This window comes from Nymphalis io, chromosome Z, assembly GCF_905147045.1.
Source record: "Nymphalis io chromosome Z, ilAglIoxx1.1, whole genome shotgun sequence".
Classification (NCBI taxonomy): domain Eukaryota; kingdom Metazoa; phylum Arthropoda; class Insecta; order Lepidoptera; family Nymphalidae; genus Nymphalis; species Nymphalis io.
The window spans coordinates 13,112,911-13,137,707 of NC_065918.1; the positions used below are offsets into that span (position 1 = coordinate 13,112,911).

The following is a 24,797-nucleotide window of genomic DNA, read 5'->3' on the forward strand; positions in this document are numbered from 1 at the left end:
TTTATGTTTTAATCTATTAAATTAAAAAAGATCGCGCGGTGCATCCGTTATCTCAGTGTGAGCCGCCATTTTGTAGTCCAGTGCGCCGTGAATATTGAATAGCGTTGCTTGGCAACCAGTTATTCAGTCAGTTGACTATCTGTAGGACGGCTCACAGCTTTGCGATAGTCAGTTACACTGCTAACGCTGCTAACGCACCCTGTGTTAGCGGTGGTGAACTAAAGTTATTTAAATAAAAAACGCGAGTCGACCGTGTGTGAAGTAAAAGCCTTGTGTAAATTACTTGCACCATGGCTACAGAAGTAATAAACAATGTACCAGAAAATACAGAAAAAGAAAAAGAATTAAAAGATGACGCTGCGGCTGATAATGGTCAAACAAAAGAAGAAGCACCGGCGTCGGGAGAAAAGACAGAAACGAAGGTAGCTGAAGAGAAAAAGGTTGAACCGGCACCACCTAAGCCCACCGTGCACAAAATTAATTTTGAGAAAGATGTCGTATATTTGTATCAATTCCCACGAACTCCTTTGTTGCCGTCGACTTCGCCGTACTGCTTGAAAGTTGAAACATGGCTCCGCTTGGCTGGTATCAAATATGAGGTAAGTGCTTGATGTTGTGAAACTAAAAAGAATTAACTTTTATTTTCATTTTACTTACACATTGCTTGCGCACCAATCGATCGTTCCATGTTTAAATTGATTAAGTTGTTGTTTTTAATAATGCACTAAACGGTTAAATTAAAAACATGAGAGCATGATGAAATTATTTTAAAACCACAATTTATTGGGGATTTTTTTTAATTCATGGAACTAAGTAATATGCATCCCTTCATTGTTTTTAACACATGCTGTGGACGACGCTGCTGCCGCGAATTCCGGCCTTGCGAATGAAATTATTTCTTCATGTTAAAATCTCTATTTAGAAAAAAAATCGGGTTCTAGATATTGATACAATGCATATTAATATAAAGGTTCCTTTTCGTATGCAGCAATTAAGGAATTTGTTTAAACTATCCCTTTCAAAATACGCATTACTTTCGTAATTCTTTATTGAGTCATTTCATGACGACCATTTTCAATTAATCTGGAAAATAATAAATTAATACAAGTCAACACATTTGTTGATTTTATTCTTTCATAACTTTATTAGAAAGATTTAATTAATCAATAAATAACTATTATAAATTATCAATTTCAATAAATATTAAATATCAATTTATATGAACTTATGGTTTGTGCAATGCGCATGCGTCGAGTATCATCGTATATCCTGCCCAGTTTAACGTTTTTGGAAACTTACTGCGCATGACCAACTGAACGACGCTCAAACTGACCAACCATGGTCCATGGTATTCTCTTTGTTCACCAACACGTGATAGCATTAACCGTCAGCTTTATACTAATTGAAATAAAGTATCAACTTGCCGAAAACACTTTAATAAATGTAGGAACATCATAAATTTTATAACTAAGCTTCTTACGGATGTCGGTGGATTAAAGATACAAATTTTTATTACTATTTCATAGATTTACTAAAAAAAAAAACCAATTATTTCGTGTTATTAAATTGACCGATCGATGACGGAATATTAAATTATCATTCCTAAAAAACTTAAATATATTTATAATATTAATTTAAGAATACATGAAATAAGTAGACAAAAATGCACATAACATTACTTTATTAACACTATATATTTCTGAACAAATTATCTATAAAGTAATGTTAAAAAATCTGACATGTAAGTAGTTCGATAAAGTAAGATACCTTTTACCTTACCTATGTTATATTCAATTAAGCGATCAGAATCTTTAATGCAGGTAATTTTAATGGCGTCTTGCTGCCATGTTGTTTTTGATGGTTTAGTTAAGCTTCTCAGTTAATGTAAGAAATATATATATATATATATATATATATATATAAAACAATATAACGAGCCTAGTAGCAAATAATACGGATTACTCTTAAGGCTTAGGGTTATCGATTTGTCTGCAAATTTTGAAGGCGTATCTCTGGACTCAACCTTGTTCTCATTTTGTGAATTTAAAATTGTATCTAAATATACATTACAAAATTTTGAAGTTTACTTTTAGTAGTTACAATTCAATTTTAATTAGGTAGAGAGGATTCGATCTTTAAAAGTAATTATTTCCGGGTCAGCCTTTATCAAAAGTTGGTAGCCCTGAGCCAAATGCTAGCTATCCATGGTGCATTCAACTGCGCCATCCGCTTCAGGACCAGTTATTCATTTAAACAAGTATTGGTGCAAACGAATTTGTGGTACGATTTACAATTTTTGTGCAACGGCAGTAATTCTCAAAAGAACTGTTTCTTAGAGTAAGATAATGTTCGTTTTGTGCGCCAGATATTTGTTTATTAAATTATTTTCTTGCCCCGTTGGTCTAGGGGTTAGACTTTAAGACTGGAGCTCCTGAGGCCTTGGGATTAATTTTGGGTCGAGCCAATACAAAATTATAAAAAATACTCAGTAGCAGTCCGGAGTTTAGAAGTTAGGAATGTTTACTCACCCGTGCCTCGTATGCACGCCGCTGATCCTGCGCATGAACTCTTTCCGGTCGTTTCAAATTTGTCGTCCCGTCGGATTATGAGAGACAAGCAATAGGGAGTGCACTAGTGCTTGAACACACCTCAATAAGACTGTCAGCGCTTTAAATTTTTATAATTTATTTATAACAGGTAACAAATAGGCCAGTTGATGGTAAGTGGACCGCCCATAGACATTGTCGTTGTAAGCAATACTCACCGTTCTTTACATTATTAATGCACCACCAACCTGGAAAACTAAGAAATTATGTCCCTTGTGCCTGTTATTATTTTGGCACACCCTTGAAACGGAACACAACAATGCTAAGTGTGCTATTTACCATAGGTATAAGTGATAAAGGGGTGGTACCTTGACCTACCTACCTACCACGAAGTAAATGGCCGCCTGATTAACTGATGTTACTGATGTCGTTATGATCAATTAGGTGAATTTGACGCTTGTATAATCATAGTCACACAAAGGCTAATAATAAAAGTAATAACTTGATTATAACCTAATACGTATAAATCACAGGTACACCAATGCCAAGCGCTCCGCCCAACTATTTATTACACAGCATGAATACATCTAACCATGCCATTTTCAACGCGTTTATATTAAATATTTGAAATAATTCGAAAACTACTTATTTGAGAAACGTAGAGCGATTTCTATCCGTCCGAATTAATATTTACCGAGGGTCTTAGATGCGTCCTGTTTGTATTGTTCATGTTTGTATTGTATTGTTATCTGTTTGATGAAAATATTTGATTCATCATTCATTGTGTTTTAGTTTAATTCGTAATTGTTTTTTAATTTGATTTTCGTATCGCTCAAACAATATATTTCTATTTTGTTCTGTGTTTTTATCGATTGTTTTAACATCACAAGTCGAAGTTACAAATTGTATTTTTTCTAATCAAAAAAGTTCTTAGTATCTATATCCTTCGGCGTGGATTCGGAGTACGCATATTATAGCACCGCTTTAATATCGAGTTATTTTTAAAAAGACACGTATTGATAATGTTGGTTGAAGGTTTAAGGTTTTTTCGACTTTTTCGTTCACGTTTCTCGGGACAAACAATATAATTAGGGGGATTAAATTGTTTTCTGAAATAATACCCTAGTAAAAGTTTGATGCGGTGTGAAATATGAAAATAAAATTCAAGTCATTATTTAAAATAAATAATAATTTATATTAGTATAAATTTAATTAAAAAAATTAAGATTGTTTGTTTCTTAAACTTTCACGTCTTTACCACACAAACGATTATCATTAAATTTTGCATATACGTTATCAGAAACAGAACAGGACAGGTTACCTAACACCAGCCTCGCACGCGGACAAAGTCTCGTTCGGAAACTAGTAGACTATATAACATGAAGCTACTTACTACACACGGACAGATTTAGAGTTAAAGCAAATAGAAACATATACTATACTTTTAATTTTATGAGCGATTATAATACACGTTATGATATAATATATAATGTGATAGTGTAGGAAATATAGGACGGTCTTGTTTATTTATAGGCAACTTCCTCAAATATCTTATCGAAAAATTTGTGGACACATGAGCAAATATGCATTGGTTATCAGAACTATTGATATCGAACTATCGTCGCCTGCGCACCTTCTGTGATATTTGTACGTGATGTTTTGCGACGATGTTTTCTCTTTTGATTTGCTTTTGTTCACAAGTTGTAAATGTTTTGTGTTGGATAAGAAATATTCGTGTAGTAACAAATTTTACTATTACGTTCAGTTTGTTTTGAACAACGCTCCTTTTATACCGGAATTAAAGAAAGTTTATGTAAACTTGGTTACCTTAAAAAAAAAACGATTGAACGTTTTTGTTATTTAAATAATCAGTCGCTTCCTTGTACTTTGAGAGCATTAGTCATAACACTCGCATTGAGGATTAAAAAACTTAATTGAAAAAACACTGCACATTGCCCGTAGCATGGCCGCCAGATGTCGAGCCATTCTCTTATTATTCATAAGGCTGGTGAAACACGCAGAGAAAACGTACGCATCCGAGGTTTATTGTATCATTGTAGTTATTACCAGAGTGGCACTAAAAATGTATTTGCTGGCACGTAATTAAAAGTGCACTACATCGCCTGAGGAGGAGAGAAAGATATGAGAATTCTGTTATGAATGCCTAATTACTCGTTGCTCGAGTAGCTTTATTAAGGGCAGCGAATTAAGCGACTAGCCGGCAAGTTACGATTACTGAGTTTTTAAAATTGCTTATATTAATTAACTCATTACGGTCATTTCTCCATAGTGTTGCATATAAACTTATGCTCCCTTGTGTACAACAACAGCTATCCATTCTACTTGAGAGTGGTAGTCAAACAGGTATAGTTGCAGAAGTAACTTGGCTTTAATAAATATATTATAAAGGATATTATTCTGCCGCGTATGTCTGTCTTGCACAATACACTAATGCGTGGGCTAAGTGAATAGTCGTACCGCTTCGAAACATTACAATGTTGCACTGTTATTAAGTGCTTATAAAAACAGGGCGTCGAAACTTGACACAATAAAAATTAAAAGCTTATTGGAGCGGACAGAATTGGGCTGGACCAGTTTTGGTGCTCGTTGGAGAGGAAATTACAGGTTTTTTATTTTCGAATATATGTATATATTATTTTCTTTCGAGAGGGGATAGCAATGAATGTTATAAAATCAAAAATATATACATTGGAGGTCATATTTTTGTTGTAGATTTATGTAATAATTAACTTACTTAATCCAAATAGGAAAAGATTAATTTTTTTTTATAATTTTACTAGTTGAAGTAAAACAATTAAACATAACAATGTATTGTATAGTTACACTTATAAACACTTATAAAAAGTAACGCAACCTCAATAGATAACGCATTTATATATAAACATCATCTCATACAAATCATTACAGTTTTTATAAAAAAAAGTCCGTTCACAAGTTCATAGCAGCTCAGTTAAAACGAACGGTTTTATAACAGAAAGCGATTTGTATTACTAATGTTGCGGTTAGGATCCCATGTGTCAGAGGAGGGAGCTGCACTGGGGCCGTTGCCCTCGCTAACCTTGTACGCTATCAACTAATAAATTTACTCGACTCTCAACGCAACACTTTCGTTTTACGTTACAATGTGTTAGTAATTCGTAATGAAGTAAATTCAGGTCATATTTCTGAATGCTATGCGGAACATTTCGGTTTTGATGACGTTGTAAAATTTTCTTTTCTCGATTATTGTTTTACGTTAATGACATCAGATATCGTCTACTTGATATTTACTTTGATATTGCGACAAATTCTCATCATTATTTCACAAAAATATGGAATCTTGACGTTTACAAGTAAAATATGTTATGTAGGCACTCGTGTATGCGCTCCCGCACCAAAGACATACAGGAATAGACGCTGAACTACAATTGAAAATATATTCAAAGGTTTAAATAATATAATAACTAATACGAAATTATGGATACTAATAAGATATTATGGTCGTGTAAATTTTTTTTGAAGTAACGAATGTTTGTCGCACATAGGTGAACATGATAATATTAATCTTTATACCGTTGCCTACCGCTATATAACTTCATAAGTTGAATTAATTAGACGATGTTTTCGACATCGGTCAATAACCTAGTTATGTATGGAGTTTTATTACGTCCATTATTTTAATTATTCACACATGTCACATCCTCGCCCTTGTGTTATAGAATAAATTAATGTCGAAATTACTTGATCTCGTCCCCTCCTTGACAATTGTATCGTGTTAAAAGCTATTAAAAATGTTAATACATATGTATATAGGGCTTTCAGTTTCAAAGTAATGTATTCGTAATCGAATTTTTATAAGCGACTACTTGTGTTGAAGCTTTTTTTTGAAACGATTCAATATTAAAAACCAATATCAATAAGTCGATATTTAGGTTTAAAAAAATTGTTATATTTCATATGCAAATTCTTTACAAGCTAGTTATTTTGCAGTGTTGAGTTAAATTATTAATTTCTGAAGTTTAATAGTTAGTAATAAAGTAATAATAATAGTAATCAAATAGGTGTTCAGTTATTGAAGTATTTCAAGCAAAACTTGTAATAAAAAAACATCACAATAGTTCAATAACTAAAAAATCGTCTTCCTATTATCATTTACCCCAAAACTTGAAGAACTGTTGATAAAGATGCGCAGATTCGTTTGAAGCTGCAATAAAAACACGCCAATAAATATTTTTAAGTTTGTTGTAAAATGGATGCCGCTATCGCAATAAAGAGTTTGATGACTACTTTTATATTTAAGATTTTAAATTAATTTAACGAGCCATAACCTTGGGAATTAATTGAATAAGTTATCAACTAAATACAGGCTTTCGTTAATTTGAGCACGTTGTTATACAAAAAGAGATGTGTTCAATCGCAATCGTGCAATAATACGTTTCACTTTTATCGGCATATTATAAGAAAATTCGTCGATGCTCACTGAATAAATACTTATGAATATATTGTCATAATAAAATATTCATTAGTGTCGATGCGTGTCGGCCTGACTTGCACGCTCGCGCATGTATAATAAAAACTATGTTAAGAATGTATTGGCATCACATATGTAAGTTATGTTCAATTGATATTGCTATGAATGCTTATTAAATCTTAATGTGAGCGTCGCATTGTTATTAACATCTATATTAAATCGTACAGAGTGCAACAACTCGTTGCTATTATCGTAATGTAGATAATTACGTATCAATTTAATAATACAATAATTTCTCTATCGTAAATAATGTTTAGTTCAAATTACTATAACGAAAGTACAAGACAGAAGCATTTTAAAAATGTCAGATTTTAAAATATAAATGGGTAGCCTGAAACTTTTTGCGTTTGATTTTGATAAGAATCGCATTCTAAAATGCATGTAGCTGCAATGTACAAAACATATTAATTACATATTTTTCTCTAAATCGGGCATAACTTGAAAACTATTACTGCCTAAATTTATATAGAGGCAGACTTACGAGCAAATATTGTGCGATTGCTTCTATGCCTTACCACATTCTATTTTTAACCACACGATTACCACATTCTCTTGTTTCAACTAAAATGTTTACATAAATATATCACGCAAGAAGTAACCAAGTAAATTTGTGGTCAACGCCAATAACTTGCGGTGGAAGCTTTCACAGAGGAGTTGAGTGTGTGCGAAATGTACCGCGGAAAGCACCGCATGCGACATACTTTCATCTGGTTTTACGCATTTGATCTACAAGAAAGTAGCGAGAGCGTTTCTGTAGAAACCTATGACGGCGCGCGATTCTAGATAGAGCACTGACTAGTCTCCCACTCGTTGGCGTTAACAATGTAACAATCGAAATATGTGGAGATCTAGTTTCAATGTGCTCTGAACCTGAATAAGTTATACTACTTTAAGATATTTCTAGCCAACGGATTCATATTCACCACAGATAGTTATTTGTTTATTAAATTTACTTTTAGCAATCTAATGTTTTTTAATTAATTAATTTTTGTTAACAAGGCTTCAGTTTTAATTACTTAATCCTCCTTGCCGTTTGGGGATATAAAGTTCGTCTGGTTCGAAGTAACTAGTTAATTGGGTGGGATCGTCACGCAACGCTTCTACATTTTGGTTCACGCCATCGATAATTAATTAGGGGACATCGATTATGGTATCATTGCTAAGTTCGTGTCAAATCCTACTTAGTTTATGGTAACGATGTCATACTAATTTCGGTTGACACGTCCTTCCGTTTCGACTTATTACGATCGACCTAAATTTGGGAAATGAATTTAAATAAAAATATACATAATATTCATTATCATATTTTCTAGAGGTAAAATTATACATTTGCTTCTTGATGTCATTGTTATATTTTTCACCGGCTGTTAGAGCTTCGCTCAGACATTAATCTGGGTGCGTACCGCCCACTCGCTATTCAACTGCTAAACATCGATACTTCGTATTGTTGTGTTTCGATTTAAAGTATCTCAGTGCAATAATACATACAAAGGGCGTAACACCTTAGGTATATTATATTGATTTAAAAAAAGAATGATTTGTATAGGGTGTATTTATATTGAGAATAGTTTTATATGACATACCCTAGTGGAGAGCAACATGGTTGTTGAATTCAATATGTTATAAACTATAAAAACAGACTAATTTTTTTTATCGATAATATAATGCATAACAGCCTGAATATTAACTGTTTACTTCAACTAATGAAACAATTCGAAAAAAATACCAAAAACCTGCATATATGTTGATATTTCGTCAAAGAAAACACGGCCCAAAGTAATCGTTTAAATATAATTAACAAAATACAATGTTAAGGGACAATTTTCACGACGATTATTTGATATATTGATTAAATTCAAAAAGCCACAAATTAGATTGGTTTATAAAGTTTAATTGTATTATATTTACAAAACACGGATCGATATCAGATTTTGTGTTATATCGCTAGTAAAGTTATTAAAATATTGGAGTAAATAGAAAACATGGAAGTTTTCCGGATGAATCACCTACCAACACCGACGTTTCTAGAAACTAATAACTTAAATTGAAGAAAAAAATATACCTTAATCTACGATTAATTTTTTACCAGTAATGTGAATGTAGTTAACAAAAGAGTTGATGTAAGACAGTTTATTATAGTCATCGTAGCCACTTTCTACCATCGAGCAAGTACACTGAGTGGTTTAATAGAGAGAGGCGTGTATATAAGTAAGCTTTATTTTTAGTACTACAGGTTAATAACAGTGTCATAAAGCGATTGAAGCGATTATAAAGATATCTTACGTACAATCGAATACTTTTACCTTACGGCAACGCATTTCAGCTTCTACATTTCTATTTACAGCCTATCAAGAGTGACCAAGTTATAACACTGAATATTCTACTTCTGAAGTCAAATTATTTTGTATTTAAGAAAAAAAATTATACGACTAAATGTTTGTTTTTTTACGTGATTATAAATTCCGAAATTCAGTTATTCTGTTCGTTCTTGAAATAATTTTTGATGTACAGAGACCAAAAATACTGTTGAAAATATAATTAACTGACAATGTCGAGAAACGTAATTTATTTCGCGGTCGCGTAGATGTTATCCTTTGTCAAGTCATCAAGGTAGCCGATGCATTTATTATTCCTATTGGGATCTTCGTTTCGAGCGGACGTATTTGGCTGAAGAATGCGGGCCGGGTACGCGTCGACCTCAGACGTTGGTCCATCAGGACGGAAGTGCGCATTGCTTGCTTAATCGCAAACTCGCTGATTCGTATTCGATACAGAACCTATAATATAACCGACATGCACCGTTATGCATATCAATAATAACGCAATGCAATCCCGATTAGGTGCGCTCAAGTTCGTCGGCAACCTATTTTTTTATCCTAGTCACGAAAGTATGCTAAATACCCCACAACTGTTATTGTTTCTCGTGTATTAAAATATATAACACATATGTTTTGGTACATTATTATTATTATTCAGGGCGCAAGTCAAATATGTATGTTAATTAATTATGTGGAAACTTGTGTGCCTTACGATCATCTAACAGAAACAAATGTAATTTGTTTTAATAAAATATCACGTCGGGTTTTACTTTGCTACGAGCAATCCTTCTGTAAAATCCTTTGTAAGTATAGGAATACAATTTTAAATTGTATTCTTTAAGCAAAATCGTAGTTTTTCTTAACGTACCGTGTTGAATAATTCTAAATCAATAGATCAGCGAAAACCACACTGTGTGTATCGCAATGAAATGAGAAACCCGAGTAGGTTGGCCACTGAGCTATGAAGTCACGCCACGCTATGTCGGCTGCACTTTCTCAAGTCGCCGCCGTACTCCGGACGCCCGCGCATGTACAGACAGACGGCAAAAACTGACGAACAACGCCTAACCTTCGGAAGCTATTGGAAAATATACATCCCTTCCTGCCGTTAAAGTTACCGGTTGACGATTTCGCTGAAAGATTTAACCTGTTAACCTACTGGTGATTGCGAGTAACTTGTTGTAGATTTCTTGTCTACACAGCCAGCTGTGTTCTGTGAATCTGTTACCTGAATTTGTCATTGATATATGTACGTTCACCTGGTATTTTTAAAGGTGGTTTAATATATTATATATATATATTAGGTACAAAATGATGAAGACTATTAAATAACAATAAAAGACAAAGTCTCTCAGATTATTATCTAGATTATTTTACGAACACACAGGGGAAGACAAAAAATAGGAAATAGTAAAAAACGGATTCAATTTTTATTACTATAGAACTCGTAGTGAAGTGTATCATTACTGCATCTGTAGATGTCTAAGAGCCCTTACTGTTATGTTGTACAAAGAGAAAATAAGTTGCGTCGAACGGTCTCGGTTTTTGTCATAGGAAAAGTAAGATGTCCGACGTCAGTAGCAAAAAATGCTTTAACGCTTCATAGGATAGATTTAGTACATTTTCCCAATAAGAACATGACAATTTTGACGTTTATACCACATTATAGTTGAGACTTTCACATTTACTAGTATATATCCAAAGTGCTACATACAAACTTGCGTCGGCTGCGTAGAATGTAACATAATTAACCTTAATCGACGAAAACGAAAATATATTTATAAAAACAATTCTGTAATTTTTTAATTTCAAATAAAACATCTCACAATTCTATTCGAGTCAATTATTATATATATTGTTTTGTAAAGTTACTTATATCCGTTTTGATGATTATACTCGTAATAACTTTATCTTTTATCTATTTTAGATCACGTATATTAAAGCTACTACCAAGTCGTGTTTAGTTAATTGTTGAAGACACAGATAAGACACGTCAATTAACGATTGTTTTTGGTTTGTAGTGTAGTGTCTAGCGGTTGTTTTGATATTTTATTTATTTAGTATAAAAAACTCGACCAACCTAATCAGTCAATCTAGGGAATCAATAATATAGGAAACAGACTTAGATGGAGTTCATGCTCTGACAGATAAATGTTCAGTGAGCAGATATATCAAATATTTATTACATATTCAATTAGTTTATTATTTAAAATTCGAAGCTTTTAAAAAAACTAAAAATAATTGTACAATTTAATGGTATATTATATAAAAAGTATAAGGCGCAGCGACATCGTAGCTTCGAATCACGAATAGTAAAGAATTGGAACACATATGGTTACACCTAGGTATTAATTAGTTTCATTTTTTTACTGTCTTTTAATTTATACTTCTTTGTTTTACCATACTTTTCTTAAAACTCAACTTAAGAAAGTAATCGTAATTATTGTCAAAGTTAAGTTATGAAGTGTTATTAAAATTATCTTTATTACTTTCCTACCTATTGCGTCACAAAGAGAGCTTTGTGACTCATCGCTTCAAATCGTGTAAATTAAACGGAGCCATAACCTCATTAGCGTTAATTGCAAACAATAGTGGCGCGCAGGCGGGAATTAATTAAATTTTTACATATTCTGCATCTCAAAGGAATAATTAAGTTGCTATAAACTGGAAATAATACAATTTAAATGATGTCGTATACATTCAACTTCAACATTAATTTAAATAACATTTTAAATTACATACTTTACCTTTTTAATTCTCTCTCTTCCCTTTTTTAAACACGTCTAAATTTTAAGTGCTGACGAACACCGCGGTAGTACCTAAAATGTTACATTTTTTATACAATTATTAATAATATAGTTTCTCTTGAGGTATAAAAATAGTATAAACATATATAATAAAGTTTACATTCATAAAATAATTAGAATTTTAAAATTTAACTTAACACACGAAAAATTATCGTTATAATTACTTTAAGAAAGACCCAAAAAAGCATTTAAAAAGTATAATATTTTAATTCAAATAATTATATCGAACTTTTATCTTGTAACACTGTTATTTAATATATTGATAACTTATTTTTTGTAAAAGATAGCCTTCCGAAATCCGATCAGCTTCCATGAAATGTAAAATATTTGTTAACCGACGCCGACTTCCGCTCATTCAAGTGATCAGTTAAACAATGAACACAAGCGAGAAGTGTAGGCTGGATAAACCTTTCTTTGATATACTTTAAAGAGGACAATCATTCCATTACATGTCATTAGAAAGCAATTGATTCTAATTCAGTTGTTCCCTCAATTTATCGCACATAATAGAGAAGAAATATAAAGTTGGACCGTTAGCTTGAGGAGCTTCACTTCTAGATATATATAAAATCATCCAAGATCATCGTTCTTTTAATACTGCTCTGTATATCATTCTCTTAATTGAACTTATTTATATGAATACTTAAAGAAAATGAAGTTTGAATTATATTAGTATGGGGGAGAATTAATCGGTCGGCGCTTTTAATATGAAGTCTAGACTCGTTTAAGAACAGAGAATTATTGGAATAGAAGTACTTGAGCTGTTTTGGGTTTTCTTTTGTTATAATATTACTTATAGTTTTTATTAGCTTTTTTCTTACTATAATAGTAAGTTTATTTTTTTGAAAAGTGTTACATAACATTCGCAAAAGTAACGCAATAAATACATACATTAAAAATGATCAGTATCTCTATAATGTAGATCATGATACATTTTTCTTCGGATTTTTTTTTTATTCATAAGGCTGAGAAAAAGAGAGTGCGTACAAAAGCGGAATACAAATGCTGATTCTACATACGGAAAATATTATCTCATCTAGCCCTTTGTATCCTATTGCTTTGCATTCGTAGATACATATCCTGTCACTTCTCTAGATAAGCCTGTCTATATTGGGACTTAGTTATTTATATACGTAGCGCTTTTGTTATGACTGTTCAATAGAATTTGCAGAGTTAAGTAGATAATGTTTATTGTTTGGTTTTTAATCATGTTATGTCTATGTCGCATATCGTCCTACATCAGCACTAACCAAATCGTCTAATTAGTGCCACGTCAAATTTGGAATAATTGATTTTATTAATGTAACAAAACGTTTAATTATTGAAACAGCTATTATAGCTATAGTGTTTAATAAGCGATTTGTTTAAACAAATTTAAGGAAAGTCGTAAATTTTATTATTAAAATGTTTATTTAAAAAAAAACTTTTAGATTTTTGAGTATAATATATTTGATGTATTAATTCGATTTTGTGTACAATTCCGGAGATGTTCCGAGATATTGTAATCAAATAATCTATAATACAATTTCCTGCCAAGCGATCTTTCTTTGCTTGTACGCAGCCGGATATTCAGTGCTACGACGTCGGAATTGATGTTATAAAATAGCATTATATAATCATTGCGGTAATTGTTGTGTTGTTTTTGACTATATTTAGTATTAACAAATAATAAACTCATTTAAAATAAACCGTATAAATTATAAGTAATTATACATATATTGCTTAAAGTATTAAAATTTCTCTTTAATCGATTAAATCTACGAGTACGAGTTTTGGTAATAATAAAACAATAATACAAATATGGCTTTAATGTGAAGTGTTTTCTCGAAAGCTGATGTTTAAGTAACGGTGTGCATTGTGATGCATTGTTTACACTTATCGCTAACGTCCGCTGGTAAAATTAACTCGAATTCAGTGCTTGTTGTTCCTACCAACTAGCACGGTATCTACGTAATTAGTAATGTTACGTTAATGCAGGCAAAGAGTTGCGTTGTTGGTTTGGAATACTGATAGCGAGGTCAATGGGCTCTTGTTTCGAATCGCTTGTGTTGAGTTCGCGAAGTGATTCGCGTTAATTTCCTACTGTCGGATATCGATCGCTTGGTAAATTACATTAGCTATGCGTAATTTATTGGTGCGGGATTTAAAATTAAACACTATATTTGAAAATATTCTGAGAAGTGGCTGAATGTTATCAAAATATTCTGAATACTGCGGCATGTTATTTGACAAGGCATTACCGATATTTAAACTAATAATAATAATATTTGTTAGTATACTAAATGAGTCAAAAGTTATATCTGGAAGCATATATAGCCGGTTAATAGCAAATTAATTGTATCACCTATAAATATATATAAATAATATATACATGTATTAACATGTTATGGATTAGGTAATTGTCAAGAGCATCTGTTCAACTTATGCCTTAATGTAATTTTGTGTGACAGATGACCTCCCGACCGAATCCACATCGCAAACTGAAATGTAAAAGCTTCCTTAGTTCAAACTTCTATTCAATGATCGCATTATCATCAATTTGAACTGCCATAGTGAAATGATAGAGGTCATCCTGTTCGAATCGAATTTAATCTCTTATGCATGTGATATATGTAAGAGAAGCTTAAAACGAAAAGTTAGCACTCAGTCTTTTTTAACTTGAAGAAAAGAAGGAACGTAATATCAATTATTATTTAAAATGTTATATTATTTATTTAATCAATGCAGAGGTGATGTAGGAATAAATTTATATAATATACCCTAATTATGTATGTATGTCATATAGTATATATGTACGAATATAATACGTAGGCGCGTAGACGTGGGGGTCGGCAACCGGGAGTGCTTCGACCCGCGTGGTGCGCCTGCGCGACCCCGGCCATCGACCAGCCCCGACGGGAGGTTAGGGGTGCGCCCGGGAGGCGACAGTAATCATGTCTGCTGACTATCCACAATATACGTATGTTATGTAACGTCAGGACCAAAGCTTGGGCTATTTATGGCTTTTTTCATTAAATGTTTAAAAATATAGAATATTATAAAATTTATTTAAATTGATTTGAATATCTCATCGTTTGTAGGATAAAATGGATAAAGATAGTTGTAAAAGGTTCTATATTTAAAAATTCTATTAGAAGCGTATAGTTCCGTCCGTAAGCTCATCATCTAATTGCCTTGTGTCTCTTTGACACAATTATTCAAATTTGTAAATTGTTTTTTATAAAGTAATATTTTATTACATACTCTATACTTGGTGTTTGTCTATATGAAATAAAAACAATAAAAAATATCTTAATAATACGAGTCCAAGTTGGACAATACTTAAACATAAATTCTAAAATAATTGTCTGTCTGCTGTGAAGATACTTTAAAAGAAACAATTATGTCGCTCCGTTAAAGGTTCGCTTACCTGTTTATTTTACACAATATGTCCCTAAAAAGGCACCAAGTTTAAAGCTTACTCAATGAATAAAGCAACAAGTCCTTGTGGAATGTAAGGATTGTTAATATTGCAGAAATATTAAAGTTGTTTTGACGAAGTCTTTGCATTAAAATATATATATTAGATTCACCAAATTATTTATAATTACCTAACTATAATCTACTTATAAAATAGAAGCAATCGAATGAGCAACTACGACAAGTCTATAATTTTTTTTCTCACGTATCATCAAATTATCATGTCGATGATATTATTCATATATAGCACAAAAACGTCTATAATATTCGCGATTTTTTTACTTCGCTGATATTACATGTAGAAATAAAAAAACTTTAATAGCTATTATCTTAATCATTTAATAATTTTTTATGATCTATTTTTATATAACATGACGAAAATGTTTAAATCTTTCAACCTTAAAGCACAACTTATAATATTTCACATAAACTTATAAATTACGTTTGACATTCCTTTCATTCACCCCTCGGTGAAAACCCTCTTGTGACACTTCGAAGTAGGTCGTGGTACAGTGTGCGCCACCTATTCATTAAAATAAATTAAAAATGCTAGCGAAACACAAAAGACGTTTTTATTTCATACTGCATGCTGGACGTCATATTAAACATAATAATAAATATGCGATAAAACTTTGCACTACACTACTCCTTTTATTTATTTCACCGTCTGTACATAACTATTTTTTAGTATCATTAACTATGTCAACTTATCGTGTTCATAAATTACCCATTCGGATAAGCTAGTTGAAATAAAAAGTATTTTGCATGTATACAATTAAGGATTGATACTTCGGTAAATTGATAATCGTGGGCGCGAATATTTCCACAAACAATATTGCTTATTGAATGAATATTTAAACCGATTAATATGTTAGATTATTTAGTCGATAGCGAGCAATGCAAAAATTTCATATTATAAAGTGACTCGTGTCACAACATCCCTATTTAAATTGCAAATAATTTCCGACAATGTGGCGAGTCTATTCTTTAGTGTTTAAAATATAGATACAGTAACTGTACCCGAGATCAAGGTAACATTTCTCATGTAGAAAAGGAATTTTAAATGCTCTGACAGAAAACCGGTATCAGAGGACACACATCCGTGGGACGTTATTCGGGCTCTTTTAAAATTCCGCTTCGCGATCCTCTGAATGATTATTAGCCTATAAATTTTTGAATCTGTGTTTTTTTTATGTCTCAAGCATCTATAAATTATCTTTCTTAGATTGGGTTTACAAATAAATTAATTACGAAAATGTTTAATAATTTTCTTAACTATATGTGTCCTATAAAACCAGTTTTATGAAATAAATTAAAAAGCAAGTAAATTTTTTTATACTTTTGAGTTCGAAACTTATAAATTCAATTTCGTACATCATTCTTTAAAATTAAAATAGATGGAAATAATAACCGCGATTGTTTTAATTTCACAAGTAGCCGTGATTGATATTATGGCGCTCTCCCTCGGGAACGTGCTTTGAATTCAGGAAGCTTCGCGCGCTAAATATGCTAATCTGCCATTAGGCCACCACTCAAGGAATTCCAAGTTGATCCGTTCACTGCCCATTGTCGTTCGCGTGACTATGTTAATATGTGATAGAAGTGCATTACATTGTTTGTAATGCCTTTCATATTATGTTTTCTATTGTACAAAGATATTTATGTTGTAAAATTTCAATTTAATAGGATTAAACTAATCTAGATGTATATACAAAACAGGTTTTTGTTTATTGACGTTTTTTATTAATAATATAATTGTTTGAGAGGTGATCAAAGTACATCGGGTAGATTTATTTTGCAAAGAATATATATACATATTCTTACTGTACTTGGTGTATTCGTTGTTTAGTTTATTAATTAATAATTCTTTAAATATAATATACGTAATTTTTATTTTTTTAGCCAATTGTATTTGTATGTAAATCATTTTATACAATAAAAAATGTCGATTAAATAACCCTTATTATTCGCAACATCCGGTTCGAACATCATAACTGTTATCAGATAAATTATTATAATATCATAAATGTTTGAAATTTACAAAAAACGTTTTATTTTCTGTTAACGATATTTAACATTTAATAAAGTAAAAATTGAGATATAATTTTGTGTTTATTTTGATACAATTACCAAGGACCATCTGTACAACTACGATGCGAAAAGCTTATCACTTAGTATTTGATAATAATGAACCTTAATTTTAGTTATTAAAACAACAATTTAGTTTACCGTCTTAAAAGATTTGTAGAATTCATAAATATTTCAATGATACCCATATCTCAGACAGGCATCGTCATTCGTGATGATTTAATTAATCAAACTTTATAAGTTCTGTAGAAAAAAAAAATAGACTTATATGAACCTTTATAACTATAACCTAAATAACTCAGAGTTAACGCCGAAGTTAAGAAATAAAAAAAAAACAATATTAAATCATTACAATTACAATCATCAATATACTTAATACTATAACATATCGGTACCAAATTTTTCAATCCACTTCCTGTTATAACTTACGAAGATATTATCGTGTATCCTAACCGAAATTTTACTTATCACACTTTTTATTTATATATGGCAGTCGTAGGTAATCGTAGGGATGTCGCAGGCAGGCGAGCCTGCCCGCGATAGCTGTGGGGTGAGCGGGGTGGGGCGGGAGATCCGGCCGGTGAACCCTGTTCGAAATCAATACAGCTGCCGGCTCCCCGCCCAGATTTTGGGTCTGCTCTAGCGCGTCACTATGGTTACGAGACTTGCGGCCCGATCAACCACGCACACATCCACAAGCTTATACAACGAACACTAATGTAACCTTATTGGAGCGATGAGCATGTTTACTGTTTGCTGACAAATATGATTGTAGCGGCTTAACTTAATATAATGGATGTTGACTGTAATTTTAAATACGAAAGATTTAATGACTGAAATTTTGATCTCTCAACTAATATAACAATAATTTTATCTACAACTTAGTAGCTTAAATTGTATATCACACTTAATTCTGAATACTCGAAAGTTCATATTTACATAATATATTGCCGATGTGAGATTTCGTCTTTCCCTTATAAGGCTATGCAGGGACGACGCTCCCGTCAACCACGCGTGCCCGCGTCTCCCCGTGTCTGTCTTCGGTCGTACCAACATTAACGCGCAACTACATATCGCTCTCTACTCATAATTTGATCGCTGTGACCACCTGTTGGTGCTCACGTGTAAAATGCATTTATATGTTCCAAGTATTAGCGGAGTCCGTCAATGTTGAAATGTTACCAAATTGTTTTTATAATTAAATAAATTACATACGTAACATGCGAATAAGGGGATTATAACAATGACACGAAGAGCTTACATAAAGAACATGTAGTTTATGCTCGTAGGTACACAATAATGTATTTATGCAATTTACTCTACAGTAACAGCCTGTTAATGTCCCACTGCTGGGCTAAGGCCTCCACTCCCTTTTGAGGAGAAGATTTTGCAGCTTATTCCACCACGCTGCTCCAATGCTGGTTGGTAGAATACACATGTGGCATAATTTCAATGAAATTAGACATATGTAGGTTTCCTCAAGATGTTTTCCTTCAGCGTTAAGCACGAGATGAATTATAAACACAAATTAAGCACATGAAAATTCAGTGGTGCTTGCCCGGGTTTGAACCCACGATCATCGGTTAAGATTCACGCGTTCTAACCACTAAGCCATCTCGGCTTATTTATTTACTCTATATCGATTGGAATATTGGAAGGCTGTATGTTTCAGTGACGTTTTTCAACGTGGTAGCTCAGGTCAAGCTTGATGTGCATGCTCAACCCGGTCGAGCTCGCCTGTTGCTAGGCCGTTTATAAATTTAAGTTTCAGTTTGAACTTAGAATATAACGTATGTAAAAAGAACATTAACTCCACATTCCAGATTCACATAAATCTAAGTAATATCTATACACAAACGCTTCTTCCTTTCTGTTTCTTTACCAAATTTTTACAGTTGTTATTGACATGTGCCTTGGCTAAGTACTGGCTATAAAAATACAATTAATTTTATATTTTTTAAGGAAAATCAATCAGTCATTGCATCGCATGTTGAGTATTAGCTGGTAGGATAAATACAGGCTTAAGCCTAGCTTCGTTCATGTAAATTAATTGTATGTGGCGAATAATGTACTATGCCACTTCATTTTCAATAACAAAAATGTTTTGACGATAAAATCTATATAATCATCAGTGTACTACTAACTGTCTTTAGAATATAGATATTTTTCATTTTATTATGCTTAATTTATTTTAAATTAAGATATGGCTCATATAACTCAAAATGTTAATAACTCTCTTCATACCGCTAACCTGTCAAGTTTAGCATGTAATTACTTAATAACAACTTCTTCGAGACCTTGTTAAGTCCCGAAACTTTGTCGTCGTCTTCCATGTACTTTAGTTGCTATGGCTTTATTCAAGGGTTTTTAAATATCTTATCAAGAGTATCGTATCTAACATAATATTGAATATATTTTAATGACACATGCAATTTAGATATAATCTGATTTTACTTAGCTATGCGAAATAATCAAAACCGGTTTTAGTTTACCTACACTATAATATTAATGTACTTGAGAAATATACAATACTCTCTTAAATAACTTGTATTTTTTTACTTAATATTGTCTAATTTTTTTGTCGACTCCTGAACCTTTTTAAATATTCCATGAATGTATTATTGTTTCGTCTTTCTTTCTGTGGCTTGTTGTCCTAAACTAAAAAACCAAATTGCCAGTGTAAGCTATTTCAACAATTTTAAAAAGATTATTTTGTATCTTCTGAGCTCGCACGCATATCAAAGTTTCATATTTTCTGCGACATGATATTTCATTTTAATTTTCCGTATCATTAAGCGTTATATTATTAAAGAATCATATAAAATGCACAACTGTAGGGAAATTAAAGCGAAATAAATATATAAGTGGCCATTTTTGTTATGGATAGCTGGTGACAATTGTGAGAATTCTTCTAACATTTGTTTCAGAATTTCTAATAAAAGCGTTGCAATAATGTTTAGACATACCGAGTTGTACTCTTTCTTTTCCTTTGTTTATTGTTTTGTAAAATTGACTGTTATTTTAACTAGGCGGTCATATATATTAACGATGTAATACTTTTGTTTCTCACGGTAGTTATTTGATGTTTTTATTGTTGGATGTGGTTATCAAAAGAGATTTCCTTATTTTGTAGAACGTTGATCACAAGGCGAAATTCCGCTCTAAAAAGGGACAGCTTCCCTTTGTGGAGCTGAATGGTGAAGAAATAGCCGACAGCGCCTTTATCATCAAGGAGCTCTCGGAGAAATACAACAAAGATTTAGATGCCGGTAAGTGTCACATATCTTTTATATATTTTTACAGTTTAAATGTTTTGTAAAGGAAATGATTAACTTGATATCAAAAGTATAAGTAAGTGTGTTTATGTCTTTACAAGAGAAAACTGCCTCGACTACTAACACGATATTTTTTTTTTATAAAAGAGTAATAACTAACAATTACTAATAAATTGCACCTCGCTATATAGGTGGCTTGTATAAAGTAGCGTTTTTGAAGCTTTTACCATTACATGGGCTTAAGCTATATGGTGAGAGCTTAAGCTGTGTCAACATAATATTCCATCCAGGATAATTAATTACATCTCTCCTTTATTTTCTAAGCTCACGTCACGTCACAGATTGGCCGATATGATCCTATGCAAATAACCTAATATAAAATTTTTCATGTAAATAATAAGTTTAACTTTCACTTATGTGGAACTTTAATTGTCTAATATTTATTTTTACCACATAATAAAAAATAATTACATACATATATAGAGATGTGTATCCCTATTAAGAAAATAACAGATTGCATTAAAATTGCTCTTTGTTATAAAAGGCGAGAAAATATTGGAAAACTCCATTTTCCATCAACTACGAAGTAAAAAGCTTTATAATTAAGTAAGGTTACATTGCTTTTAAAAAGCTATTCATATTCTTGACATTTATTCTTTAAAACGTCCAAGATCCAAGTCTTTGTCATTTATAAACTAGACTAGTAAAGTAATATTGACAGCCCTCCTTTTGTCTTGTCTTTTGATATGAAGGGGTGATATTCTTTCATCCGATGTTATTATTTGTTAAAAGGTATTTAGCCCCGTATACGAAATTAATACTGAGATTCCAGGTATCTTTGAAATGCCCGGGCGGTATAGAACTAAAACAGCGGTTCTGGGAGACGCGCATGTGCGCTTAACGCATAGAGTCGAACTAAATTAGCCTGAAAGTTCTAGAATTACGTCTTTCACAGGTCTGACGCCCGACCAGCGGGTAGTCACGCACGCGATGATTTCGATGATAGAGAATCACCTTTCGTGGGTGATTCTCTGGTGGCGTGCCAAGTACCCGGACAGTGTTATCAAGGGCTATCAAGTGAATCTACAAAACGCTCTGAACACCCGCCTTCCAAACCCGATACTCAACTTCTGTTACAAATTCACCTCTGGACGCAAGGTAAGTTCCTCTTTTGACAATATTTTGATGTTTTGGTTGTAGGGCTTTCTCCACCGGCCGGCGTCTCGACGCTATCGACGAAAACAATAACATTGAATAGTGAACATTTAAAGCTCGCTCACTTTGTTATCTAATAATTTTGTTCCAAATAACATTTTTGGGGTATATAATAAAAATACAAAGAAAATAGTTTTAGTAATTAAATATTTCTAAAAACCTTATAATTGTAACAGCGGTACACATCTTTTATTTAAATCTCTAAAAATAGCTTGTGAGTAAAATATTCTAACGTTGGAAACAAAATTTCCGGATGAAATTAGTAAAAATTCACATCATACAATTATGTTTTGGCGTATTGATTATTCGCAAAATGGAGGTATTAACAATATTTAATAAAAACCGCCATTTTGAAAATGTAAACCCCCATCCTACCTCCTGTTGTCTGGGAAAGCTAGTTTTATTATAGGTGCACCCCCACCCCACTGCATAGGATCGTCGCACTCTGTAGCGCAACACGGTGCACTACGCATCTCCCCCTTACCCCCATGGCGTCTGCAGTCGCCATATTGCTGACAGGCAGTAGTTAAATATCCGGGCACCTGTTGAATTTTACCTAGTTGATTCCGAGCCGTGATAGCGAAATGTACATCATGGTTAGTTGATACGCGTTTTATATTAGCTTATTAATCGACTCAATACTAAACAACCGTTGTTAATGCAAGAATTTTTCAGTGGAATAAACTAATATGTTTTTAAATTAATATTAGATTTTTTTAAGGACTTGAATGGTTATACAACTTTTATCCTTTGTTAATAGGGTATGAAGAAGGCAAGGGCTCACGGTATCGGCGTGCACAGCCAGGACGAGATCATCGAGTTCGGCAAGAACGACCTCCGCGTGCTCTCTGACCTGCTCTCCGACAAACCATTCTTCTTCGGAGACGAGCCAACACTCGTAAGTATCTAGCATTAGAATTGATCGGTCCCATCGTTTTGACAAATCGTCGCCACTAATACGTGTTGATACCGAAAAATTCGATTTGTCACGGGGTACGCAGAAAGTTGCTTTTATGGCTTTGAAGATTACGTTCTTTATAAATTTTTTACAAATTATCCGAATTATAGATATAATCCGAAATATGATAGTAATATTTTTTAATTGATCCTTTGTTTGTACGACCACGTTCATTGATGCGGCGGCGTTGCATCGTCGGGTGGGGGTGGTTCGCTTCCTGCACGAGGGGTCGAGAGCGATAACCGATCCATCATTCCAACTTATCTAAAACAGATATAGCCTCAGGATCGGTCAAGTTGCGTTATTGACATAATTTAATAGATAATAGCTTTAAACAACAAATACAACAAATTAAATTGTAAATATTCGATGATTGTTTTTTTTATAATTAGGCATCTTTTATAATTGCATACGTAAAAATAGCTTTCGAATCATTACTATGAACGTTTAGACAAATGACTTTTCTTTCCAAAATTGCTGTATTTCTATTTTTATTAAAACATATTCGTGTTTGAAGCGTTTGTTACAAATGTAAAGTTTTTAGTAAATATTAGTTTTTTTTTTGTTTCGTAACGTCGTCTATCGGTATGGAATTACCTGTGTTAGTATTTGACGGAAATCGATCGAGCTTTGCCCGGGCGATAGAGGTGGGTGTAGTTTGTGGGAGGCTATGGTCGGGGTAAGGGTGGGCGTTGTTCAGGTTATGACCCAGCTCGTCGGTGCCCGCACAACCTAGGACGTCTTGACCTCTCTTTGTACCTTACACTAGCCAAGTACAAAGCTCTAAGACATAGATTACTTAATTATAACTAAACCGAACCGTTACCTGATTTATCAAATTAAAATTTTCTTGAATAATTTAAAAATTAAATTGTATCTGAACTGAACTTTGACATTTATGTTTAATTAAAAAATACTTATATATCTAATAGGCTCATGTAGAACTTTATTTAATGCAAAAGTTATTTTTTTAACTACGTAAGAAAACTAAGTTTTAACTTATTATTTACGAGTTGAAGAAATTTTATGAAATCAAAACTAAATATATTTTTATCTTAGAACGAGTACAAACATGCGATAAATATATTATAACTGCATTAATCGTCGTAATATTATAATTAGGTCTTACGATTAGTTACCGACAATACTTAAGTTTGTTCGTTTAGATAAAAACAGAAAAATGGTAACCGTTTTGATGTTTCAACAGCTGGATATAGTGGCTTTCGCTAACCTAGCTCAGCTGCACTTCATAGACAAGGAAGTGCAGCACGCCCTACGCGATTCCCTCAACGAGTCGTTCCCTAACCTCGTGGGGCTCGTGTCCCGTCTCAAGGAGCGAGCCTATCCCGATTGGGATGAGATATGCGCGATTGAGACCATGGCGGCTGCTGCAAAGAAAGAGAAAGACACCAAGGAAGGAACCGGTCCCGCTGAGAAACAGGCACTGGCGGATGACGCTGAGAAAGGAAAGGTACGTAGCTTTAAATAACTCAGCAGCCATCATTCCAGTGTGAAAACTTCATTGACAGGATTTTGCGTGAAATTCTCATTAGTCTGCTCTGATTGCGTCACAAGGCTTGATGATGGGAGCCACATGTCA

General features: G+C 32.8%; 1 protein-coding gene across 1 annotated transcript in view; it reads left to right on the top strand.

Annotated features, from left to right (window-relative positions):
• The first annotated feature begins 117 nt into the window (after nucleotides 1-117).
• Nucleotides 118-24,797, top strand: part of LOC126780512 (failed axon connections) — a 28,407-nt gene continuing 3,727 nt past the window's right edge. Inside the window, exons 1-5 of the mRNA XM_050505071.1 lie at nucleotides 118-599; nucleotides 20,883-21,018; nucleotides 21,980-22,182; nucleotides 23,000-23,137; nucleotides 24,405-24,668. Of these exons, the coding sequence (XP_050361028.1) occupies nucleotides 291-599; nucleotides 20,883-21,018; nucleotides 21,980-22,182; nucleotides 23,000-23,137; nucleotides 24,405-24,668 (1,050 nt within the window). The 5' untranslated portion in view covers nucleotides 118-290. The remainder of the gene's footprint in view (nucleotides 600-20,882; nucleotides 21,019-21,979; nucleotides 22,183-22,999; nucleotides 23,138-24,404; nucleotides 24,669-24,797) is intronic.